General features: G+C 38.4%; 1 protein-coding gene across 1 annotated transcript; it reads right to left on the reverse strand.

Annotated features, from left to right (window-relative positions):
• Nucleotides 1–13,759: 13,759 nt before the first annotated feature.
• Nucleotides 13,760–16,572, reverse strand: en2b (engrailed homeobox 2b). Its single transcript, XM_068341470.1, has 2 exons — nucleotides 16,116–16,572; nucleotides 13,760–14,076 (listed from the first exon to the last, which is right to left on the reverse strand). Exons 1-2 carry the CDS (start codon nucleotides 16,570–16,572, stop codon nucleotides 13,760–13,762), a joined length of 774 nt encoding a protein of 257 aa, XP_068197571.1.
• Between the last annotated feature and the right edge of the window lie 2,883 nt (nucleotides 16,573–19,455).

Consider the following 19,455-nt stretch of genomic DNA (forward strand, 5'->3'; position numbering starts at 1 on the left):
AAATCTTTCTAATTGCTGCCTGGTCAAAGCACTCCAAAGTTTCTGTTCAGTTGGGCCTACATTTTTGTGAAAACTGCAAAATTGTAGCCTGTTTATCCAATTTCTTATGAACTTTTTAAATTTCAAAGTTAAAAATGTTGCTGGAATGTCACCATCAGGACTTTTGGCCTCCAAATCCATTGTAACCAAATCCATCAAACACCTTATTCTTCCATCATCACTTTGCTTGATGCAGATCTTCCATTCAGAGTTGCTGATCTGTACGTATTTTTTTGAATAGTAATCTGGTGTCGCCCTGACCTAGGCTCAAACTCCCATCGGTAAACATGCAGCTGTTAGACCATTCATACTCACATTCATACCTATACAGTCAACGTACAGTACAAGCTGCTCGACAAACAAAATATTTGAGATACGAGCTGTCACTCTGCCCATATTTTTGTGTGTCATATGAGGAAAATCAGCGATATAAGCCGTGCTTCGGGATACCACCACTAGTTGGTGGACATAGCACTGCTGTGTATGTGACTTTTGCATTTTTTTCATATTTTATCATTGCTTATGTGACTTATATATATAATTAATTATGCACAGGCCACATATGCATGTTTATTGGTTGATAAAAAATTGTTTCCTTAATTCAGAGGGTTTGGGGCTATTTACAAGGTTGATAGATAGATAGATAGATAGATAGATAGATAGATAGATAGATAGATAGATAGATAGATAGATAGATAGATAGATAGATAGATAGATAGATAGATAGATAGATAGATAGATAGATAGATAGATAGATAGATAGATAGATAGATAGATAGATAGATAGATAGATAGATAGATAGATAGATAGATAGATAGATAGATACTTTATTAATCCCGGAGGAAATTGCATATATCCACTGCTCAGGAACGGATTAACATGATTTTAGTTACTTTAAATGGAGATATGTTTGACTAACAAGCTCAGTCACGAATTAAACTCATATCTCGAGGTACTGTAGATTGTATTGTGTGCATGTAATATATGTAAATACATTTTGGAAGAAAAATGCTTCTGAGTGTTTTCTGAAGGAGAGGATAGCACACTCTGGACTTTGTATGTTTTCATTACCTTTTGATAGTTCACAAATGAAGAGGAAAGAGAGTGGAGATTGAATCATTTTGCCAAGGCAGTGAAGTGTCTTGGATTCATGACTTCTTTGGAATTTTTTGCTAATAATTTGTGACAGTTTTGCGTCCATTTTAAAAAGAACGAAAATGCAAAAAAAAGAAGCATTCCTATTGGCATGTTCTCAACTCCATTGATAGAAAGGCCAACTGATTTATTCACTTCATGAACCCAGTTTACAAATCAGATTGTTGTTTTAAGGGCTCAGTGCAGTCCTATAGTTAACAGGCTAAGATAGCGTGGTTCCTCCAGAGGTGATGGTTCCTCCTCTTTTCTGAGCTGTCACCAACCTCCACCTGTTGCATTGTTTGATCAATCAAATGTTGCTGAGCCAGAGAAGAAGCCAAACCTTGATCCCATGGCCTCCCGACTCCCTCCTATTCAGCAGGTTTTGACCTAGTGTGATCAGAGAGGGAGGGATGTCACAGCTTAGATGCCATCAGTGAGGAGGATTTGCAGGTTTTAAGTCTGCTCTTTGGCCTCCTCACAGTAAGACTTCCTGGAGCCGTGGGGCTGCTCTGCGGCACAAAAGTTAAAACTGCCTACTGCAACAATGACGCATTTAAGGCTTCCACAGACATTGAACTTAGTTGGCGCTGTGAGATGATCTCCTAGTGACCAATGGGAAGTCATGCATTGAGAATGAAATGGTGCAGAATGGATGGTGACACAGTGACACATAATATATCCCAGAAATGTTAGTGACATAATGAGCTGACTGAAAATAATACATTCAGCAACATGCACTTATCTCAGAGTTGTATGAGTTTTCATTTCAGTCTCATGTCTGTCAAGTGTAGACATGGAACAACTTTGACTAGTTAACCAAAAAGATCTGGAACCAGGGTTAACTATTAACATAGTTTAAGAGGTCGGTTGGGTACAACAGTTCCACAACAGAAGGAGGACGTTATCCAGAATAACCCCCAGAAAAGTTGTTTTGACTGACTGATTAAATACATTCTGTTAGGCACAAGCTTAACCAACAATGAGCCACACCGTCCTCTTGCACTGTTAGCTTAGGAGAAAAATTTTTGTCTAAGGTGCTGAATGGGAACACAGTGAGGTCTTTTGTCTGCAAAAGACTTTGCAAGTTATCGAGCAAAAAAAAACAAAACAAAAACAACATTTTGATTGCAGCGGATTTGCTAACACGATCAGATCAGAACGCAGAATTTCATTTAAATCAAGCTTACAGCAAGAGAACTGTTTAGGAGACGACTCCAGTTTCATTTCACAGTCTTCATATATCCCACCTGCACACAGAAAAAAACTTTGTATTTTATAAATATATCAAATAAAAAAAACATAACACTTCAAAGATCCAGCGTCCAGTCTGTCAGGACAATCTGGAATATAATCATGAAACTGCTGTTTTTGTCTGAAGTACCTTGTCACTCAGTATGAAATGTGAAACTCTACAATTTCACGAGTGTTTTTTCAGTTTATCAGAAGTGACAAACCAAAGACTTGTTGAAGCCCATTCATTTCTTCTGTCATGGAGGCTGAAGTGAGGGATCTTTGACTGGCTGTAATATTAACTAACTCCACTAGATGTCATTACATCCTGCAAATTTTAGATGTGTCTGAAATGGTGTAATTTTGAACTTGGGTGGCCATACAGAGGATCATTGGATCATTAGTTTCCACAAGAGCGGTGCCTTACTGATGTCCCAATGACAAAACCCTCCATGACATGACACTACTATGTTTTTCCCTTTTGACAGAATACCAGTTTTATTATCATGCTAAGTTTAACCATGTCTTGACCCAGACTCATAAAAAACAACTAAGCTCTGCCCATGTTTTTCCCTAATACTTTTAACCTCTGTGCCCGTCTTTCTTTGTTCTCATCCTCCTCGAATCTCCATCATTAACCAGTTTAGCTGTGCTCCCATCGTGCCCTGAGAATACATTTCATTTACATTCCAGAGACGACAATTTCTCCATAGATCAGCTGATTTACCCCAATTTTCATTCAAATCCATTAATTCTGTGAATCATCTACATTTGCTGAGAATTAAAAAAAAAAAAATTATTGTTGTCATTGAAAATGATCTCATGTCAACTCAATTTCACAACATAAAAAAAAATCAAATAACCTCAAGGCTTTTGTTATAGTATTGGAGATTGGATGAATATGAAATGATTTAGAACAATGGGAATGCTCGTGACATTTCACTTCACAAATTCACAGCAAGCAGACCAGAAGGAATTAAAGAAGAAAGCAGTGCAGAAGCTGACAGAACTTGCTGCGAAGAAGAGGAAGATATCAAACTACAAGAACCAACACTTCACTGTAAATAGTGTAGAAATGAATAAAACCTATAGCTAGAAAACAATTCTTGAACTGAAGAGACGTCTTCTCAAGACGACTTCTGAAGAGAACAAGTTAAGCGTTGAAGAGAAACAGTTACTGAATATATTTTAAAAATACAAATTTAAATTTTCATTAAATGTGTTGGTTTATTTTAAGTCTATATATTTTGTTTTTTTAAATTAATAATTTCCCCTTACACCAGTTATAAATTACTGAAAAGCTCTCAACTTCAGTAGGGCTCTGACCCCTGAACCCCCATCACTGGTTCCACATTATTAGTTCTGCATAAAATATTTTCCAGCTGCCATCTGACATTCTAGGATATGTCTATTTAGTCATAATGAAGTCACATTGACCTAATCAAACATTTATTTCGGACATTCTTACTTAAGCAATATAATGGTCACATGACATGCCAGCTTTTCCTTCCACATTCTGCTTTGATGACTATAATTATTGATTTTATTAATATATTACTCCTTTCTGGTCCATATCGGCAGGACAATGAAAGGCTGCTGTCTGCAGCTCAAAAACGGGTCCCTGTCCAATGGGAGCTGAATGGAGGATAGCATCCTGAGAAGCCTATTCTCTAACCACACTGGTTTCATGCACACTCACACACACACACACACACACACACACACACACACACACACACACACACACACACACACACACACACACACACACACACACACACACACACACACACACACACACACACAGACATACACACACATGCACATACACATGCACATCAAAAACAAAACAAAACACAGACCCAAGCACCACCTCCACCTCCCCCATCCTATTCTTCAAACAGCACTGTGACTGACAGTTCCCTTTCACAAGGTTTTGACTGGCAAGGAAGGGGTTTAATTCTAAACCATTTTGTAGCACGACATGATAATGACTCCAAACCAAGCCCATGGACTGAGATGAACTGACGTGAGGGGTTTTTTTGTCAGACAGATGGGGGTGCAGTTTTTCTCTTTAAATGGGTTCTAAGATGACATGAAGTTTGAGTTTTAAATAAGTTTTATAAAATAAGTGAAAAAAGAAACTTTCTGGGATGCCTCATTAATGATCAAATAATGTCAGAACAACAAGACAACTCACCTGACAAGTCTACTATATCTACAGCTAGAGCACTAGCTGTTCTCTGATGAAAGAATGCATTTTTATACATAGAAAGATAATTCTTTAAATCATCTGTAATATGGATCATCGATACAATTTGAAAAATATACAATAATTTACAAGTCTGAGAGGATCCATTTCCATTTCAGTAGATTTCCTTTAATATTTGTTCTCTACTTATACAATTTTCGAGAAAAAAATTCAGAATATAGTAGACATGACAAGTTAATGGAGACATCATCAACATTAATATTAAATTTAAAAAAACTTTTTTTGGCACAAAAATTTAAATTAGTCAAAATTAGCTTTTTCATCATTCCATAGATCCACAAGCATGTTGCATAATGTGTTTTCTTCTCGTCATTTAGTTGTGACCCTCAACTTGTGATCCTCAACTCTCTGAGCAGCAGTCACTAAAACTTGTAATTCTACACATAAATACTTGAAAATAATCTGAGTGAAATAAATGATGCCATACTGATGCCAGATCATCTCCATGGTGAAGAGCTTCACCAGCTGATGAAGAGTAAGATGTGAGCAAGGTTCAAAAACCAAGTCAGTAAAAGAAACTAATCAAAGTGGATTGTGTTTAACATCCTGTGGTATTTTTCATATACAGTTTAGGAAATCCGTTGGTGGGCTGTCTTATTGGGTGAATAACTTGTGTAACAGTAAACTGATTTTGCTTAATGAAACAAAATATTAATTAATTATTATTATTATTATTAATTAATTAATAATATCATCTGGGGCTTGTGAAACATTACATTTGCAGGTTGTAACATTTTCTGGCAGTTTTTTTTGGTCAAATGATGGATTTAGACTTTAAAAGTGGACCTAACCAGACAAGACAATGATCCATCTCACAAATATTCACCATTAGACAATATACTCTATTACCATTAATTAATTTATGTGAGTGACCTCTAAAAAGTTATCATCAATACATTTTAGTAATAGACAAACCTCATGGTTTATGGCTGGTGTGACCTGCATTCCTACGTGATTGGCCTAACCTTTGGCTCCATGCTGCTACCCGTTTTGTTGACTGGTCATCTTCCTTCCTCTTTAACATAAGCGTTGTCTAGCTTTAGGGACTTCTGCTGAAAGCATCCAAATTTAAAGAATTAAGAGGGGTTTCTTATTGGTTTTCATTTATTTTTGTTGATGAGTTGCTATTTTGTGAGCAGAATCAGAAACAACAATACAGCAGAGGATTTGGTGGAAAACAGATGGCAAAGAGGCCCTTTGTGACATGTCAAAGCAAAGGGTGTGTGTGTGTGGGGGGGGGGGGGGGTTAGGGTGGCTGGCTTTTGCTAAAAGTAAACTCAGCAGATTCAAAGATGAGATAAAGGTCAGGAAGAACACACACACAAACATATGTATGTATGTACTGTATGTATGTATGTGTGTATATATATATATATATATATATACATACACATATAAAATAAAATAATATATATTATATATATATTATATATATTATATATATAAAATATGTATATAAAATTCCTGACTATATTAATAATAATTATTCAATAGTTTTCTGAATAATCACTGAATGATACTCTCCATCCTTCTCCTCTTAGCCTCTGTTCTGGACCCCCTTTCTCCGCTGTGGACCATTTCCTCTTTGATTAGTGGAGTAGGGAGGTCGATCCATGGAATAAAGATGCAGCAGAAGCAGTGTGGGGGTTGAGAAGATGAACTGTTTACTATGCACTTGGCTTCCGTTTCAGGCCTCCTGCTGCTTCAGTCTCTTCCACTAACCCCACCCACTCAGGAAACTAACTCTACCCCTTTGCCCCCTCACCTCCTGCATGTCACTGCTGTCACCAGCTCTTCTTCCGGGGATGCTGAGAAGAGGCACTGCACCTGTCCAGACCTGTCTAGACATCATCGCCATGCTGTATTGTCCTCAAGGGGGGGGGCAGAGGAAGAGGATGGAGGAGTTTGGATGGAGAGGTTGAAGGGTATGCGAGCAGGTTAAAAGTCAGAGTTGGATGGTGAGTTTTGTTAGTGAGGACCAAGGGAACGGAAACCAGAGGTCAGTCTGGCGACCCTCACAGACCTTTGGTGAACATGGCTGACAGCAAGACAAACCCGACCCTCAGAAGTGAAGCAACATTTAGAACAAGCTTTCTGGTCGCACCAAGATAACCTGTGTGTGTGTGTGTGTGTGTGTGTGTGTGTGTGTGTGTGTGTGTGTGTGTGTGCGCGTGCGTGTGTGTGTGCGTGCGTTAGTCTACGTGTTTAAAATCACCTTTCACAATCAAGAAGTACTGAAGGAAACAAATGCAACTGACTTCTTGGACAAATCGGCCAAAGAAAAGTGATTACTTTATAATAATAATCATATATAATAAAGATTAAGACAAGATGGGACCTGTATATTACACCACCACTGATTATTCTCTCCATAAGATTTAAATCTTTGATATGGAAATATGATAAGAGTAATTATTGTTTTGTACTCGGGCTTAATTTTACTGAACTGGTTTCTTTTAAGATTTGTTGAGGGGTAATATTTTCTTGCAGGTTTTCACTCATAATGACCTGTTCTCCTTAGATTCAGATTTAGTGCATTTCTTCAATTTTAGCCCTTAGCTTCATGTTTTCTCTGTGTGGTCAGGCACCTTTTGCTCGCTCAGAAACTCACTTCGGTGATCACCTGGATGGGGTGTGCAGCAGCATGAGTGACTCTTACTGAAACCTACAGGTGCATGATGGGTAGTAGTGGAGGGGCTGGCAGGCGGAGCTGGCACACACACACACACACGTTCACCATGTCGGTGTGTGTCAATGTGAGACTGTAGTGGAGGAGCTGGAGTATGACATCATCTCTCTGTTTAACCAGGAAGCACAACATGTTCAACCAGTAGAATCTCAGGGATCACATGTTCATCCTTTATTTAACATATTATTTTAATTCACATCAAGTTCAATTAAAGCAAAGATCTCTCATTTGACTCCACAACTGTTTTTTTTTTAAATTTTACCTCACATACTTTGCGATAGAAAACACTTTCCTCATTTTGTTTCATAATTTAGTAGTTTTCTTGTCTTACAATAGATATCGAGAGCTTTCTAAAGCCAGTTTATTTATATTTGGGTCATGAAATCATTTTTGATGCTTCGTCTCTTTGGGGGTTGGATATAGGTAGTTATAGTTATAGGGCTTCATGTTCTTGATGGGTAAAGGCGGAATCAATTCACATGGCCGCGTTAAATTATTATTTGGCCCTTCAGAAATCAACAAAATAGAAATCATGAGAAACAAGCTAGAGTGTTCTTCTAAGAACAGACCTGAAAACTAAAAAGCCTGATAAAACAGAAATTCCCATGGCATATGTGTTAGTTAGACCTGTACTACAAACAGTATTCTAGACAATGGTCTACGCGTAAACCAGTTATTACACCACACACTATGAAGTAAGTTTTTTTTTTCTTGAGAAACCATTATTTTCTGTCTGTTTTCTGCTTGCACCAAAATACCAGTTCATACACTGTGACAAGAATTCAGTGCATTTATTGTCATGTCATGTTATTGTCAGTTGCCTCCATCTAACCCTGTCTTCTACATCCCCTTCTCTCACACCAACTACCTTCATGTCCTCTTTCACTACATCCATAAACCTCCCCTTTGGTCTTCCTCTAGGCCTCCTGCCTGGCAGTTCAAAACTCAGCATCCTTAAACCAATATGTTTTCATCGCCACTACTCAGCCCTGAATTATTATCAAGGTGCATCAAGATGATCTGGGAGATTCAAATTTTGGTTATAATTTAATCACAACTATTATTTTATTACTACATCATTTACATACAAAGTTGGAATTGTAGCATTTAAAAAATGGTACATTTAATTTGAGTTGTGATCGGTGGTAAAATATGACTAGTCCCAATTGGCTGATAGAATTCTCATTTCCACTAAGACATTGTAATTTTAACATAAATAAATAACATTTGGAGTCATGAGAAATTAAATGTAGATATTTTAAATTAGCATTAATAAAAATGAAATTAGTGGGTTGTTTTTCTGACTGGGAGTGTGTCTTTTAAGCGGTAACAAGTACGCAGTATTTGAAGATAGCTCTAAAGGTGTAACCACACTTTCAGGAATGAGTGAGTTTCTCTCACTCTGTTTCACACCAACTGATTAATGTGTTTCTCTCTTTTACAGATAGTGCTGACAGAATTTGATTGATATCCTCAAATGAATTTAGAATGATACTTAACCGAAATTACAACACAACCTGAGGACTTCATAATTACTCATCTGGTGATTTTCTGAGACTCCACATTGTCTCGTCGAATAGAAACTCCTTTGGTGATTTTGTATTCTTGTGTCCTTCTACTATCCTCCGAGAAGTTTGGTCACTGAACTGCGACATTAACTTGTATTATAACAAGATTATAATATATTTGCTATGGAGATTAACATACTTAAGTCTCCCTCCTTTTCTGGTCCTTTGGAGCAGCTGCAACAGGCTTTGATCAGTCTAGCATGGCGAGAGCCAGGCTTGGCCTGGCCATCCATGGCCTGAGTGTGAAATTGTCCTGATGTCATCCCCCATTCTCCATCTACACCATCTTTTAGCAGCTGTAATTATATTTCTTCCTCAATGGCCATGTCCTTTTCATTGAAATATATAACATAACTATGACTAAACTATAGACTGAAGAAAGGATGAGCTGTCCTTAATGTGATGGTAACAGAGGAAATTGTATTTTGTGATATACACTATTTTTTTCTTTGCACATCTCCTCCTTTCTCCCAGCCTTTTGGAGAGAGTAAGTGTTTGACAAGTGGTTCAGTGAACTCTTAGTGAATAGAAATTTTCTCGTTTGTTTAGCTATTAGCCAAAAAAATCCTTTTGCCAAAATTTTGCAACAGACAAAAAAGAAAAAAAGACAAATAGGAGGAAAAAATACAGCATCTTGACAGTCAAATAAGACAGTTGTCCTCAGTGGATTTGGTTTACAACGAGTGTTAATGGGACATCGTGGTTTCCTTCCTGATACACTTCTGCCCTGGATCCAGAGTCACAAGAAGCCTCACAAGCCTGATGAACGTTATGGTCCAGAGGCCCACATGGAGGCGAGAGTAAATTTGGTGTGGCATTGGGATGGCAGCTAAGAATCTGTTTGCCTTCAGGGAATTGAGTCACTGTTACTGGACCTTTGCTAGGGGAAAAGGACACATCAATGCTTGGAGGAATGGTGCCTGTCCTCACCGTGGTCCATGTGGGGATATGTAGGATTTAGAAGGAAGGTAGTGTTTCACAATTTATGAGGGGCACCCAAAGGTGCAGAGCCCTCTTTGTGAAATCTGCTTTGCCACCATATGATGTGGAGGTAAGACTTTGATTTTCTACAATGCACCACCTGTGAAGCGCTCTCATTAGAGAACCTCAGGTGACTGGTTTTCAAGAGAGCATTTATCAAAATAATAGCTTCTGTATGAAGAGACAAAGAAAATACCAATCTGATCATAAAAGCTTTGCACATCCATAACAAATGATGTCCTTATCTGGCCTTTCCCATTGTCCTATCAGATGACAAACTACAGATCTTTTCCCCTTCCTATCTCAAAAGGAGAATGACAGCAAAATTAACTTTGCCCTCTTGGGTTGCTTGAGCACATACTCTAGGTAGGCCAGACTGGCTACAGACTTCTTTGTGTACAGTATTTCAGTTGAGAATGGCAGGATAAATTACTGTCTGAGTATAGAACAAAGAAGTGATAAAGGATTTGTATAAGGTGGTAGGCAAACCTGACCCCTCAATATGGCAAATTCTGTTCTGCTTGCAGAATTTGTGTATGGCCTGCTTAGTGGTAAGTTTTCAAAGTCCCCTGAGGACTAATGTGGGCAGTCAGTGACCTAGGTTAGGGCATTATCTCTACCTGCTATGACCAATCTGGCATTTGACAGGAAAGTTTGGTTTCTTGCAGTGACAGGAAAGATAACTTCAACCTAGTAACCTGGTAACTTCAGCAGCAGGTGCCATTGCCACAAACCCATCAGGGTTTTATGAAAATGTGTAAGTCTATAGTTGATGGGTCATTTGGATGAGAGTGGGCTGGTGGATTGTAAGAGTCATGTGACCCTTAGGTTTCTTTGAAAGATATTTTACAGAAATCCTCATACATTTAAAATATGTAGCTGGGAGGTGGTTTTGGTGTGGTGCAGACACACACACATACACATATACACACGCAAAAAACACACAAACTGTCTGCCAACACCCCCCTTTATAAATGACAGCCCCACAGTGAGCATAGAAACCCAGCTCATACCTTCTTCCCCAAGTCAAGAAAAGCTCAGCTCATCAAGTCAGTGACTGTTGGGCATTTCTACCACACAAGCCAGCTAAGAAAGGAAATGTAGATGAGCTGCCATTGACAGAGCTCAGGTCAATGCTGCTGCCCTCGAACGGATAATTCACAAAAAAATCTCTGCTTTTCTTCATCTAACTCTAGCTGGTCTCCATCGCTTTGTCTGTCTTTTGTTTTTGTTTTTGTTTTTTTTGTCAATCAGGTGATCAGGTAAGCAGCATTGTTGATGGAATTTTATTTAGATTTTTTTTTTTTACTGCTTTATCAGGTAAATACGGGGCTCATCTAAGAGTCAGAGCTCCAAGAATTTAACTATGATTTGTCAGCTGGGATAGAAAACCCTTCTGTGACCTTACACAAGAAAGGCAGTTGAAGAAAATGAATGAACCAACATTTAATAATAAAATGAATAGCCTCCAGAATATATTTCTTGATGAAAGCATAAAGAAATATCATTCTAGTTTTTCATTTATCTGCTCATGTAAAATCCCCAATGGTCAAAGCAAATGGACTTCTGTTTAAGGTCTGAATATGTTTAATTTTTTCACACTGTATAAACTGAAATATCCTACAGATGTAGATTCTGCAGATGATTCCACATTTTAAAGCAGGTGCTTACATTTAGACTGTGTTCTGGCTCAGCTGCTCAGAGCTGACACAGTTTTCCTGCCTGTCAGGTAGGATCAGTGGACTTTCATCACTTCTGTCCAGAATGTTTGTACTCAATAAATTCCTGTGTTCATGACTGGCACTATAGCCTTTGTGACCGTTACTGCAGGAGCATGTGTCGTTTAAATACAGTGCAGCTATATTTTAGGCTCCACTAAAATCTATAAAATCAGACTTCACAGCCTTTTACTACTTTAAATACGTAAAAGAGAAACTTTTATCGGCAGCATTTTTTGCAAACCTTTAATGCACCAATATTTAAGCAAAAAGGAATTAGGCAAAATTGCCATGAGGGCCTATATAATTTCAATCATTCAGGAAACAGTCGCAAATAGAGTTTTAGATGCGGGTGTACGACAAGAATGACGCAATGAAGGTGAAAAAACAGCTGATCCAACCTCTGTCTTTTAATTGTAGGTTTATTTTATTTACATATATTTCCAAAAATTAGGCAAACCTGAGGTGAATACAGATAAAATACACGAAAACATAAAATTCTGGATTGGGGTTGATGACAAGTGCACTATTCTGACAGCGTTATTGGTGTTGAGGTGACGTGGACTGCGGTGTCCTTCCTGTTTATTCTATTGTTATGCAATCGGTAAAAACTCGTCACTTCAACAATTGTAAAAAAAATATTATAAATACTATGGCCATTTTTTCCACCTGACATGAGACTCAGATTAGATGTTGTAATCATAATGTTCTTCTCAGAATTTTTTTTTGTATTTTATTATTATTATTATTTGAATTATTTCCATATAGAATCATGTTTTTGAACCCAGCATTGACAACATTTCAACCTTTTACATGTAAGACAGATTCTTGAGGTTTTACAAGAACGGAAGTCAAACTGACTCGTTGCAAAAGGGTGTGGAAAATAAAGACAAGTCACAAAATCAGGAGACACGTTTTAGTTTGAGCTACACGACTGAAATCTTGTCAGGTAGAGCAATCCAACAAAATAATGGATGCACCACTGAGCTGTTTCTACTTGATATTGGATGTTTGTGGTTTTATAAATAAGGGTTATCGACAAATAAATTGTTTCCTTTGTTTAACATTCGTGAAAATAGTGCTACATAATAGTGGAGGTATAGGTCCATGGTCTGGCCGGGCGGTGCGGTGTAGAACTCTTCACGGAGCTGAAAGCTTAGATTTCCAAACAAACGTCAATCAATCTCGTTTTTTAAAAAAAAAAAAAAGATCCTAGCTGCCTAAAATTAATCCAATTTGAAGCTATTGAGTTCATAAATGTATGATTTCGTTTAGGTTCGTGGAATTTAAGAAGAAACTTCATTTCAAACATCATCTTCTATCAAGTTTACCCTTCAGTCCATATTTATGAGGTCAAGCTCCCAGCTCCACACCAAAACCAACCAGACCTGCAGGAAACATTCACTAAAAAGATCCAACAGAACACAAGAAGAAGAAAAAAACACGAAGAGAGGAAATCAGAGTTCAAATCAAACAATACAAAACACGGAAAACCAGATTTCTCCAGTTTCCAGAACGCATCGGAAACAATCTTTGGGTTTTTAGCAGATAATGTTCATTTTTTTCCTCAGGGCGCACAGAAACGCATCGTGTCGTGACGCGTTCCATCTTCATTTGCGCCTGTCACCACGCTGCGCTATGGTTTCATGTTAGGCATTCAGAACTTTGAAGAATGGGCCACGACCGCTTTTCTAAGCAGGTCACGTGAACTTCAAGGTTCTTAGAGAAAAAAAAAGTCCTCATCCGAAATCCGTTGAGATGTTGAGACCGGATGTGAACCTCTAGGGATCTAAAAATGCCGCTTCATATAGACTACATGTCAGCATATGAAGAAACTTTCCGCTTCTTCAATGTGGACACGCATAATGCCGAAACTGTCATCAGAATAGACGAATGATGTCTAATACAGGTATTCCAAAATCAATAATTCCTCCGAATACTCTCATTTAATTTTAATCCCATCAAAACAGTCTCAGATCAACTTCGTTCCGTATAAGGCCATGTAAAGTTATATTGCTTTCATTAACACATTCAATATTCTGCTTGTGTTGAGTTTTATCATAGATTACACAAATGTTGTGGTATTTCGTGGCTCAGGGGCCCCTTCAGGTCCCCTCGCCTCGTCTAGTCGCTGTCCGATTTGCCCTCCTTGGCCGTAGAGTGGTTGTACAATCCCTGAGCCCTGAGATGCAACGCCAGAGAATTTTTATTCGCCGAGGATTTTTTGATTTTGGCTCGTTTGTTCTGAAACCAGATCTTAATCTGAGACTCATTGAGGCCAAGTTCCTGCGCCAGACTCTGCCTCCGCTGCTCTGTCAGGTAGCGATTGCCCTGAAACTCCGTTTTTAGCCGCTGTAACTGCTCCGTGGTGAAGGCCGTCCGGGGCCGCTTGTCCTCTTGACTCGGTGTGGGTGTCTTCTTTGGTTTGCGGGATCTGGGCCCTTGGGTGGAAGCCAAGACAAAGCTTTGTTCAGTCATTAGTTATTCAAGCGTTTACAAATTTTTACAAATCTATAAAAAATATTTTTGCTTCCAAAAAAACCGTGTCTGCAAGTCAAATCATGATGTGTACAAATTATGTGCGTCTGGATGAGGGAGGACTTGTCAGGATATTATTTCTATTAACAACAGAATAACTATTAATCCCTTTTCATTTATATTCGTGTTTTACAAATACACTTCCATTGTTTGGTGACTTTAGAGTGAATCCATAAGGTCTTATATAACTTATCTAATTAATAGAAATCCGGTCAGATGCTGTGTAAAAACCAAAAAGATAACTGAAAAATAAAGGCTTTCGTTTACAGTTATTACTTTCGGCTCACTTTAATCTCAAACTAATCCCAGATTGATAAATCCTCACGTTTAATTCCGACAATAACCAGGAATTTAACTGAGGGTTTTCCATCGCCTGCCTCCCAAACAAGGACCTCAGCAGGCTTTATGGTGACTGACATCCTCCAAATCCACGTCCACAGCAGCACAGTTTAAGAATGGGAGGGGGCGGATGCAGGTGGGGGGTGGGGTTAATATCTGATGGAGGATGGGAAGAGTTCCGCGCCTCTTTCCCCCAGTTTCTATAGAAACTGTTTTAAAAAGTAGGCTCCTAAAATAAGCTAAAACTATGTTGTTTCTATTATATCATTAACATATTAACAAATGCAGAGCAGCTTCTAAAAGTTTAATTAAAATAACCATCAGAGTTTCATACCATCCGTTATGCTCTATCAAATTGAAGGGATGTCTGTGGTTCTAGAACAATGGAATTAATTAAAAAAAAAACCCTGAAATAATCGAATTATTATAAGTATTAAATATATACAACTGCAAAGTCTTTAGATTTTTCTGACAGGCTCTTTGTAGTCACCTCCAGAGGATCATGCCTTGACCTCAATGGAAACTTTTGTATATCTGTAAAACACTTACATGATCATGTCTTGCAGATTGTTTTCTTTTCATGATTAATACTACATGTGAGAATATTTTTCTACGTGTGGCTTGAGGTCATTTTCCTCATTGTTTAATGCTCATTTCATTTTTAAACCCTAACAAAGGAAAAGGCGAAGTGCATTCTGCCCACTCTATCAAAATAACCGCAGCTCAAACACAAGCATCCACCCTCCTTAAAAAATGATTTTAAAAAAAACGACCCGGAATTTATATATGTATGTATAAAATATAGGGTGCTATAATAAAACAGCACGGATCACACAGAAGAATCGAAGGCGACCGAAAGGCTTAGGTATCATGAATGGCAAAATGCTTTAAAAATCTGTTATTAATCACTACCTGGTAAAATTTCAATATTTTTATTTGTAGCTTCGAAAAAGACCACAATTGTTCGATATTATGCGTCGAATTTCTCAGTTTTAGGACCCACAACCATCACTTTTTATCCTCCATTGTCAAAAAATATGATAATGAGATATCAACAAAGAATACTGGGGGGAATGGTGTTCAACTTGAGTTTGCTTCACTTCTTTGTTTTTAAATATTTTTGGGATGCGTATTTTTCTTCAATGTCAGGTTTCGTTGAAAGAATGTATTTTTTTTTCTCCACGTAATGTTATTTCAAATCAAAATAACATCTGAATTTAGCCAAACCAACTCGAACATGTGCAAAATATATTTGCATCCATTCCAGTGATCTCAATGGGATTCTTTCAGTTATGGAACGCGAATAATGACGAATAATGACGTTAATATTGGAATAAAATGTTATGGCGGTTCCAAAAATTGCTTCATAAATTGTTACTATTGATTTATCCATTAATTAAATCGGAAATGGAGCTGCGCGCTCTGAGAGAATGATGTCCATCTTATGAGTAAAAATGATTAGAGATGATAATGATTCTGAAAAGAATCTGAAAGACTGTGTGTGAGTCCATTCATTCATTCATTCATTCATTCATTCATTCATTCATTCATTCATTCATTCATTCATTCATTCATTCATCATATCAAATCATTTTCCACACACCTGATGACGGACGGTCCGAGTAGCGGGTACAATAAACCCAGGCTGGCCACAGCATTGGCTTGGGCGCAGGGGCCGAACTGGGTTGGGGGCCACGACCCCCTCGGCTCTTATCAGCCACTTCACCGTCCGTCACGTCTCCTGGATGCCGGTCGTCAGTCGCTCCTCTCTCCTCATCGCCGCCCGCTCCTCCCTGCTGCAGTTGGACAGTGGTGGAGGACTTTCTCCCCGAGCGCTCCTCTCTTTGGAGGATGACTTTCAGGCGGCCTCCCTCCGGGACTAAAGTTTCTGTTTCTCTCATAAGTCCGAAGTCTGGCCTTAAAATATTGTCTATGTAAAAGTTGGTGATCCGGTGGGAATGCTGGCTGGCGGGTTGCTGGAGCAGAGGACGCATGGCCCCGTTGGGCTCCTCGTCGGGGTCGTCCGGGTGGTCCGGGTCTCGTCGAGCATTTTCTTCCATAATGATGATGGCTGGTCACCACAGAAGCTCACTTTGCTCCTCTCCACAATGAAAGCTTTCTGAGTCTTGTGGCGTCCTGGTTGTGTCAGTTAAAAACCTGCAATCCTTTTTTTTATTTTTATTTTTTTAGAAAAAAAGAAAGAAAAAAATCAAGTCCTTTCTGCAGGATTATTTTCTTTTATGTGTGTGGAAATAACTCTTATTTCGAAATCACGTGCTTTAGCTTCAACTTTAAAGCGTTCTCAACTGGAATAAAACAAACAAAAACCCTTCCATTTAACTACAGGCTGAGAAAAAAGTAAAAAAATAATGCAATCTATTAAAATTTTTGAGGTTCTGGTCTATTGATGCGCTCAGTCGTACTAAACTCCCACAAAAAGACAAAGCTCAACTACTTTGGTTGCAGATTTTGGTTCTCATTTCTGATTGGATACTAGATGCTATGGTGACGTTTTCTACGGGCTACACGGACACGTGCCTTGGACCAATAGAAATGGATTACTGGCGTCACATGAGGTTCCATCGCTTGGTTATGATGCGTTCACGTTACATTAGAAAGACCCTGTAATATTCGAAAGGCTAAATTTAATTTTGCAAGCAATTTTCAGCCAAATAATAGTTCTGCTGCAGGGCTATTCTGAAGCTGCAGTTGGATTAATTTACATCTCGTGTTTTACACCATAATTTACACCAAACAAGGATAAGATTACATAAAATAAACCTATAAACCTCAGTTATCTCCAAATTAGTGGAAATGTTAATATTTTATACAGTTGTTTTAATTGCAAGAATCAGAATCAGAATCAGATTAAGTTTTACCTTAGAGTCCGTTTCCTCATTAAAGGCAAGAACCTGCAGGTTAAAATAGGGAACTATACTAAATTCTGGATTTACCTCCAAGTCAGCGGTCCACATATTTCCAAAAAGTCATTTTTGCATGAGGGGCAAACTGTTTGGTGACCTCACACATTTTGAAAAATTTATAGAATTTTTTCTGGAGGGTTTGTGGTGACCCAATCAACAAACAAACGTATTAGTTTGTTTGATTAGTTAGTTTGTAGACCCTAACAGACCAGATGACTGGTCAACTTGCATCTGAATGCACACGAGTGAACGTGGACTTGAACACATCGTAAATCACACGTATGAAGCCGAGGGAATTGCATCCATGCAACCTCTCGTCTGCAAACTGTTTAAAATGAGAACTGTTGACTCTGTGTCCAAAACAGTCTCAAAACAGTCCAAAAATTAAACTGGATTTGTGACTTTTTTCGTATATAAATGTTTGTTTGTTTGTTTTTAATCGAAAAGAGACTAAAAGAATCCTGAAAACCCCGTAGAGAGGACCCACGCACAAAAAGGAGGAAGGAGCACGACCCACTGCCCTTTAATGATTTTGTAAAGTGAATGGTGTGATAGTTTCAATCAAATCAAATCAAATCAAATCAAATAAACAGGTGTTTGATTGATCTGGACTGCTAATACAAAACATGATGACAACCTAATGGCTAAACACAACTAATAATATATTGTCTTGTCTTCAAGAAAATGAATGAATGAATGCATGAATGAATAAACAAATGAATAAATGAAATAATGCATGAATGAATGCACAAATGCACAAATGAATGAATGAATGAATGAATGAATGACAAGCTAAAGTTATGCTGCGTTTTATATGTCTTTCCATTCACTCCATAGTTCCAACAGATTTCCTAACTCATCCATGTTGTGCATGTTTGTGAAACGAGTCATTTGGAGATCCTTTCAAGTGTATAAACAAAGTGAAGAACATCATCTTAAAGATTACAGTAATTATTATTGCATTATTATAAAGCTTGAAGTAAATATTCTATCAGACTTTAACGGATGGACATTTCCTCTGTACTGATCCCAGAGTACACACCACTCATCCAACGTGTGAAACCCACAGTGAGAACAATAAAAGTGTGGCGGACTCTGTGCTGCAGGACCAGTTCAAGTACACAGATCGGAATGTTTTCTACGGATGGACAGGCCTACAGTACAGCCAGGGCTGGCCTGAAACAGGGTATCAAGCACAGCTACAAGCTGAAGGTTCTAGCCTCACTTCCTGCCGTGGAGGACGTCTACAGGAAGCGTTGTCTCAGGAGAGCATCACACATCATAAAAGACTCCTTCCATCTGTTTGCCCTCCTGCCCTCTGGGAGGCACTACAGGAGCCTCCAGACAAAACCACCAGGTTGAGGAGCAGCTTTTTCCCTACAGCTGTCTCCCTGTTAAACTCTGACCCCCATCTCCCTCACGCGGCTAACTCACACACACTAACCCCCCCACCCCTACATACCCCCATCCCTGACAAAGTGAACTGGAATTGTCACTGCACTGTTAACTTTATCATGTACATACTGTTAAGTATATCATTGTAAACATACTGTATAATCACAGCTGTTTCTGTTCATACTGTTTAGTCATTCATACTATACAGTATATAGTCATAGTCTGCCTATAGCCTTAAAATATTCACCAAAATAGATATACCTCCCATACTCTGCATTATGTATATCATTATGTATATACTGATATGTTTATTTAGTCACCGCTTTAGCCCTTCTGGTTAGGTATAATCTGCATTTTGTTGCTTTATATCTGTGACATGCAGCGACAATAAAGTTGAATATAATTGAATCTAATCTCATTTCAACACACCGTCCAACAGCATTTCTGATCACACCATATCTCAACCTTTAGGATGAGATGCAGCCATTGTGAGTCTTTGAAAGCTTATGCATTGTGTTTGTGCCCACATGTGAGTCGAGCCAGGACACAAAGCTTGAGGTCAAACAGGACCAGGAGCTTCCTGTCAGCTTCACAAAACCTTAAGGAGGAGAGGGAAGAAGGCTA

The sequence above is a fragment of the Antennarius striatus genome, chromosome 18, assembly GCF_040054535.1.
Source record: "Antennarius striatus isolate MH-2024 chromosome 18, ASM4005453v1, whole genome shotgun sequence".
In the NCBI taxonomy this organism is placed as follows: domain Eukaryota; kingdom Metazoa; phylum Chordata; class Actinopteri; order Lophiiformes; family Antennariidae; genus Antennarius; species Antennarius striatus.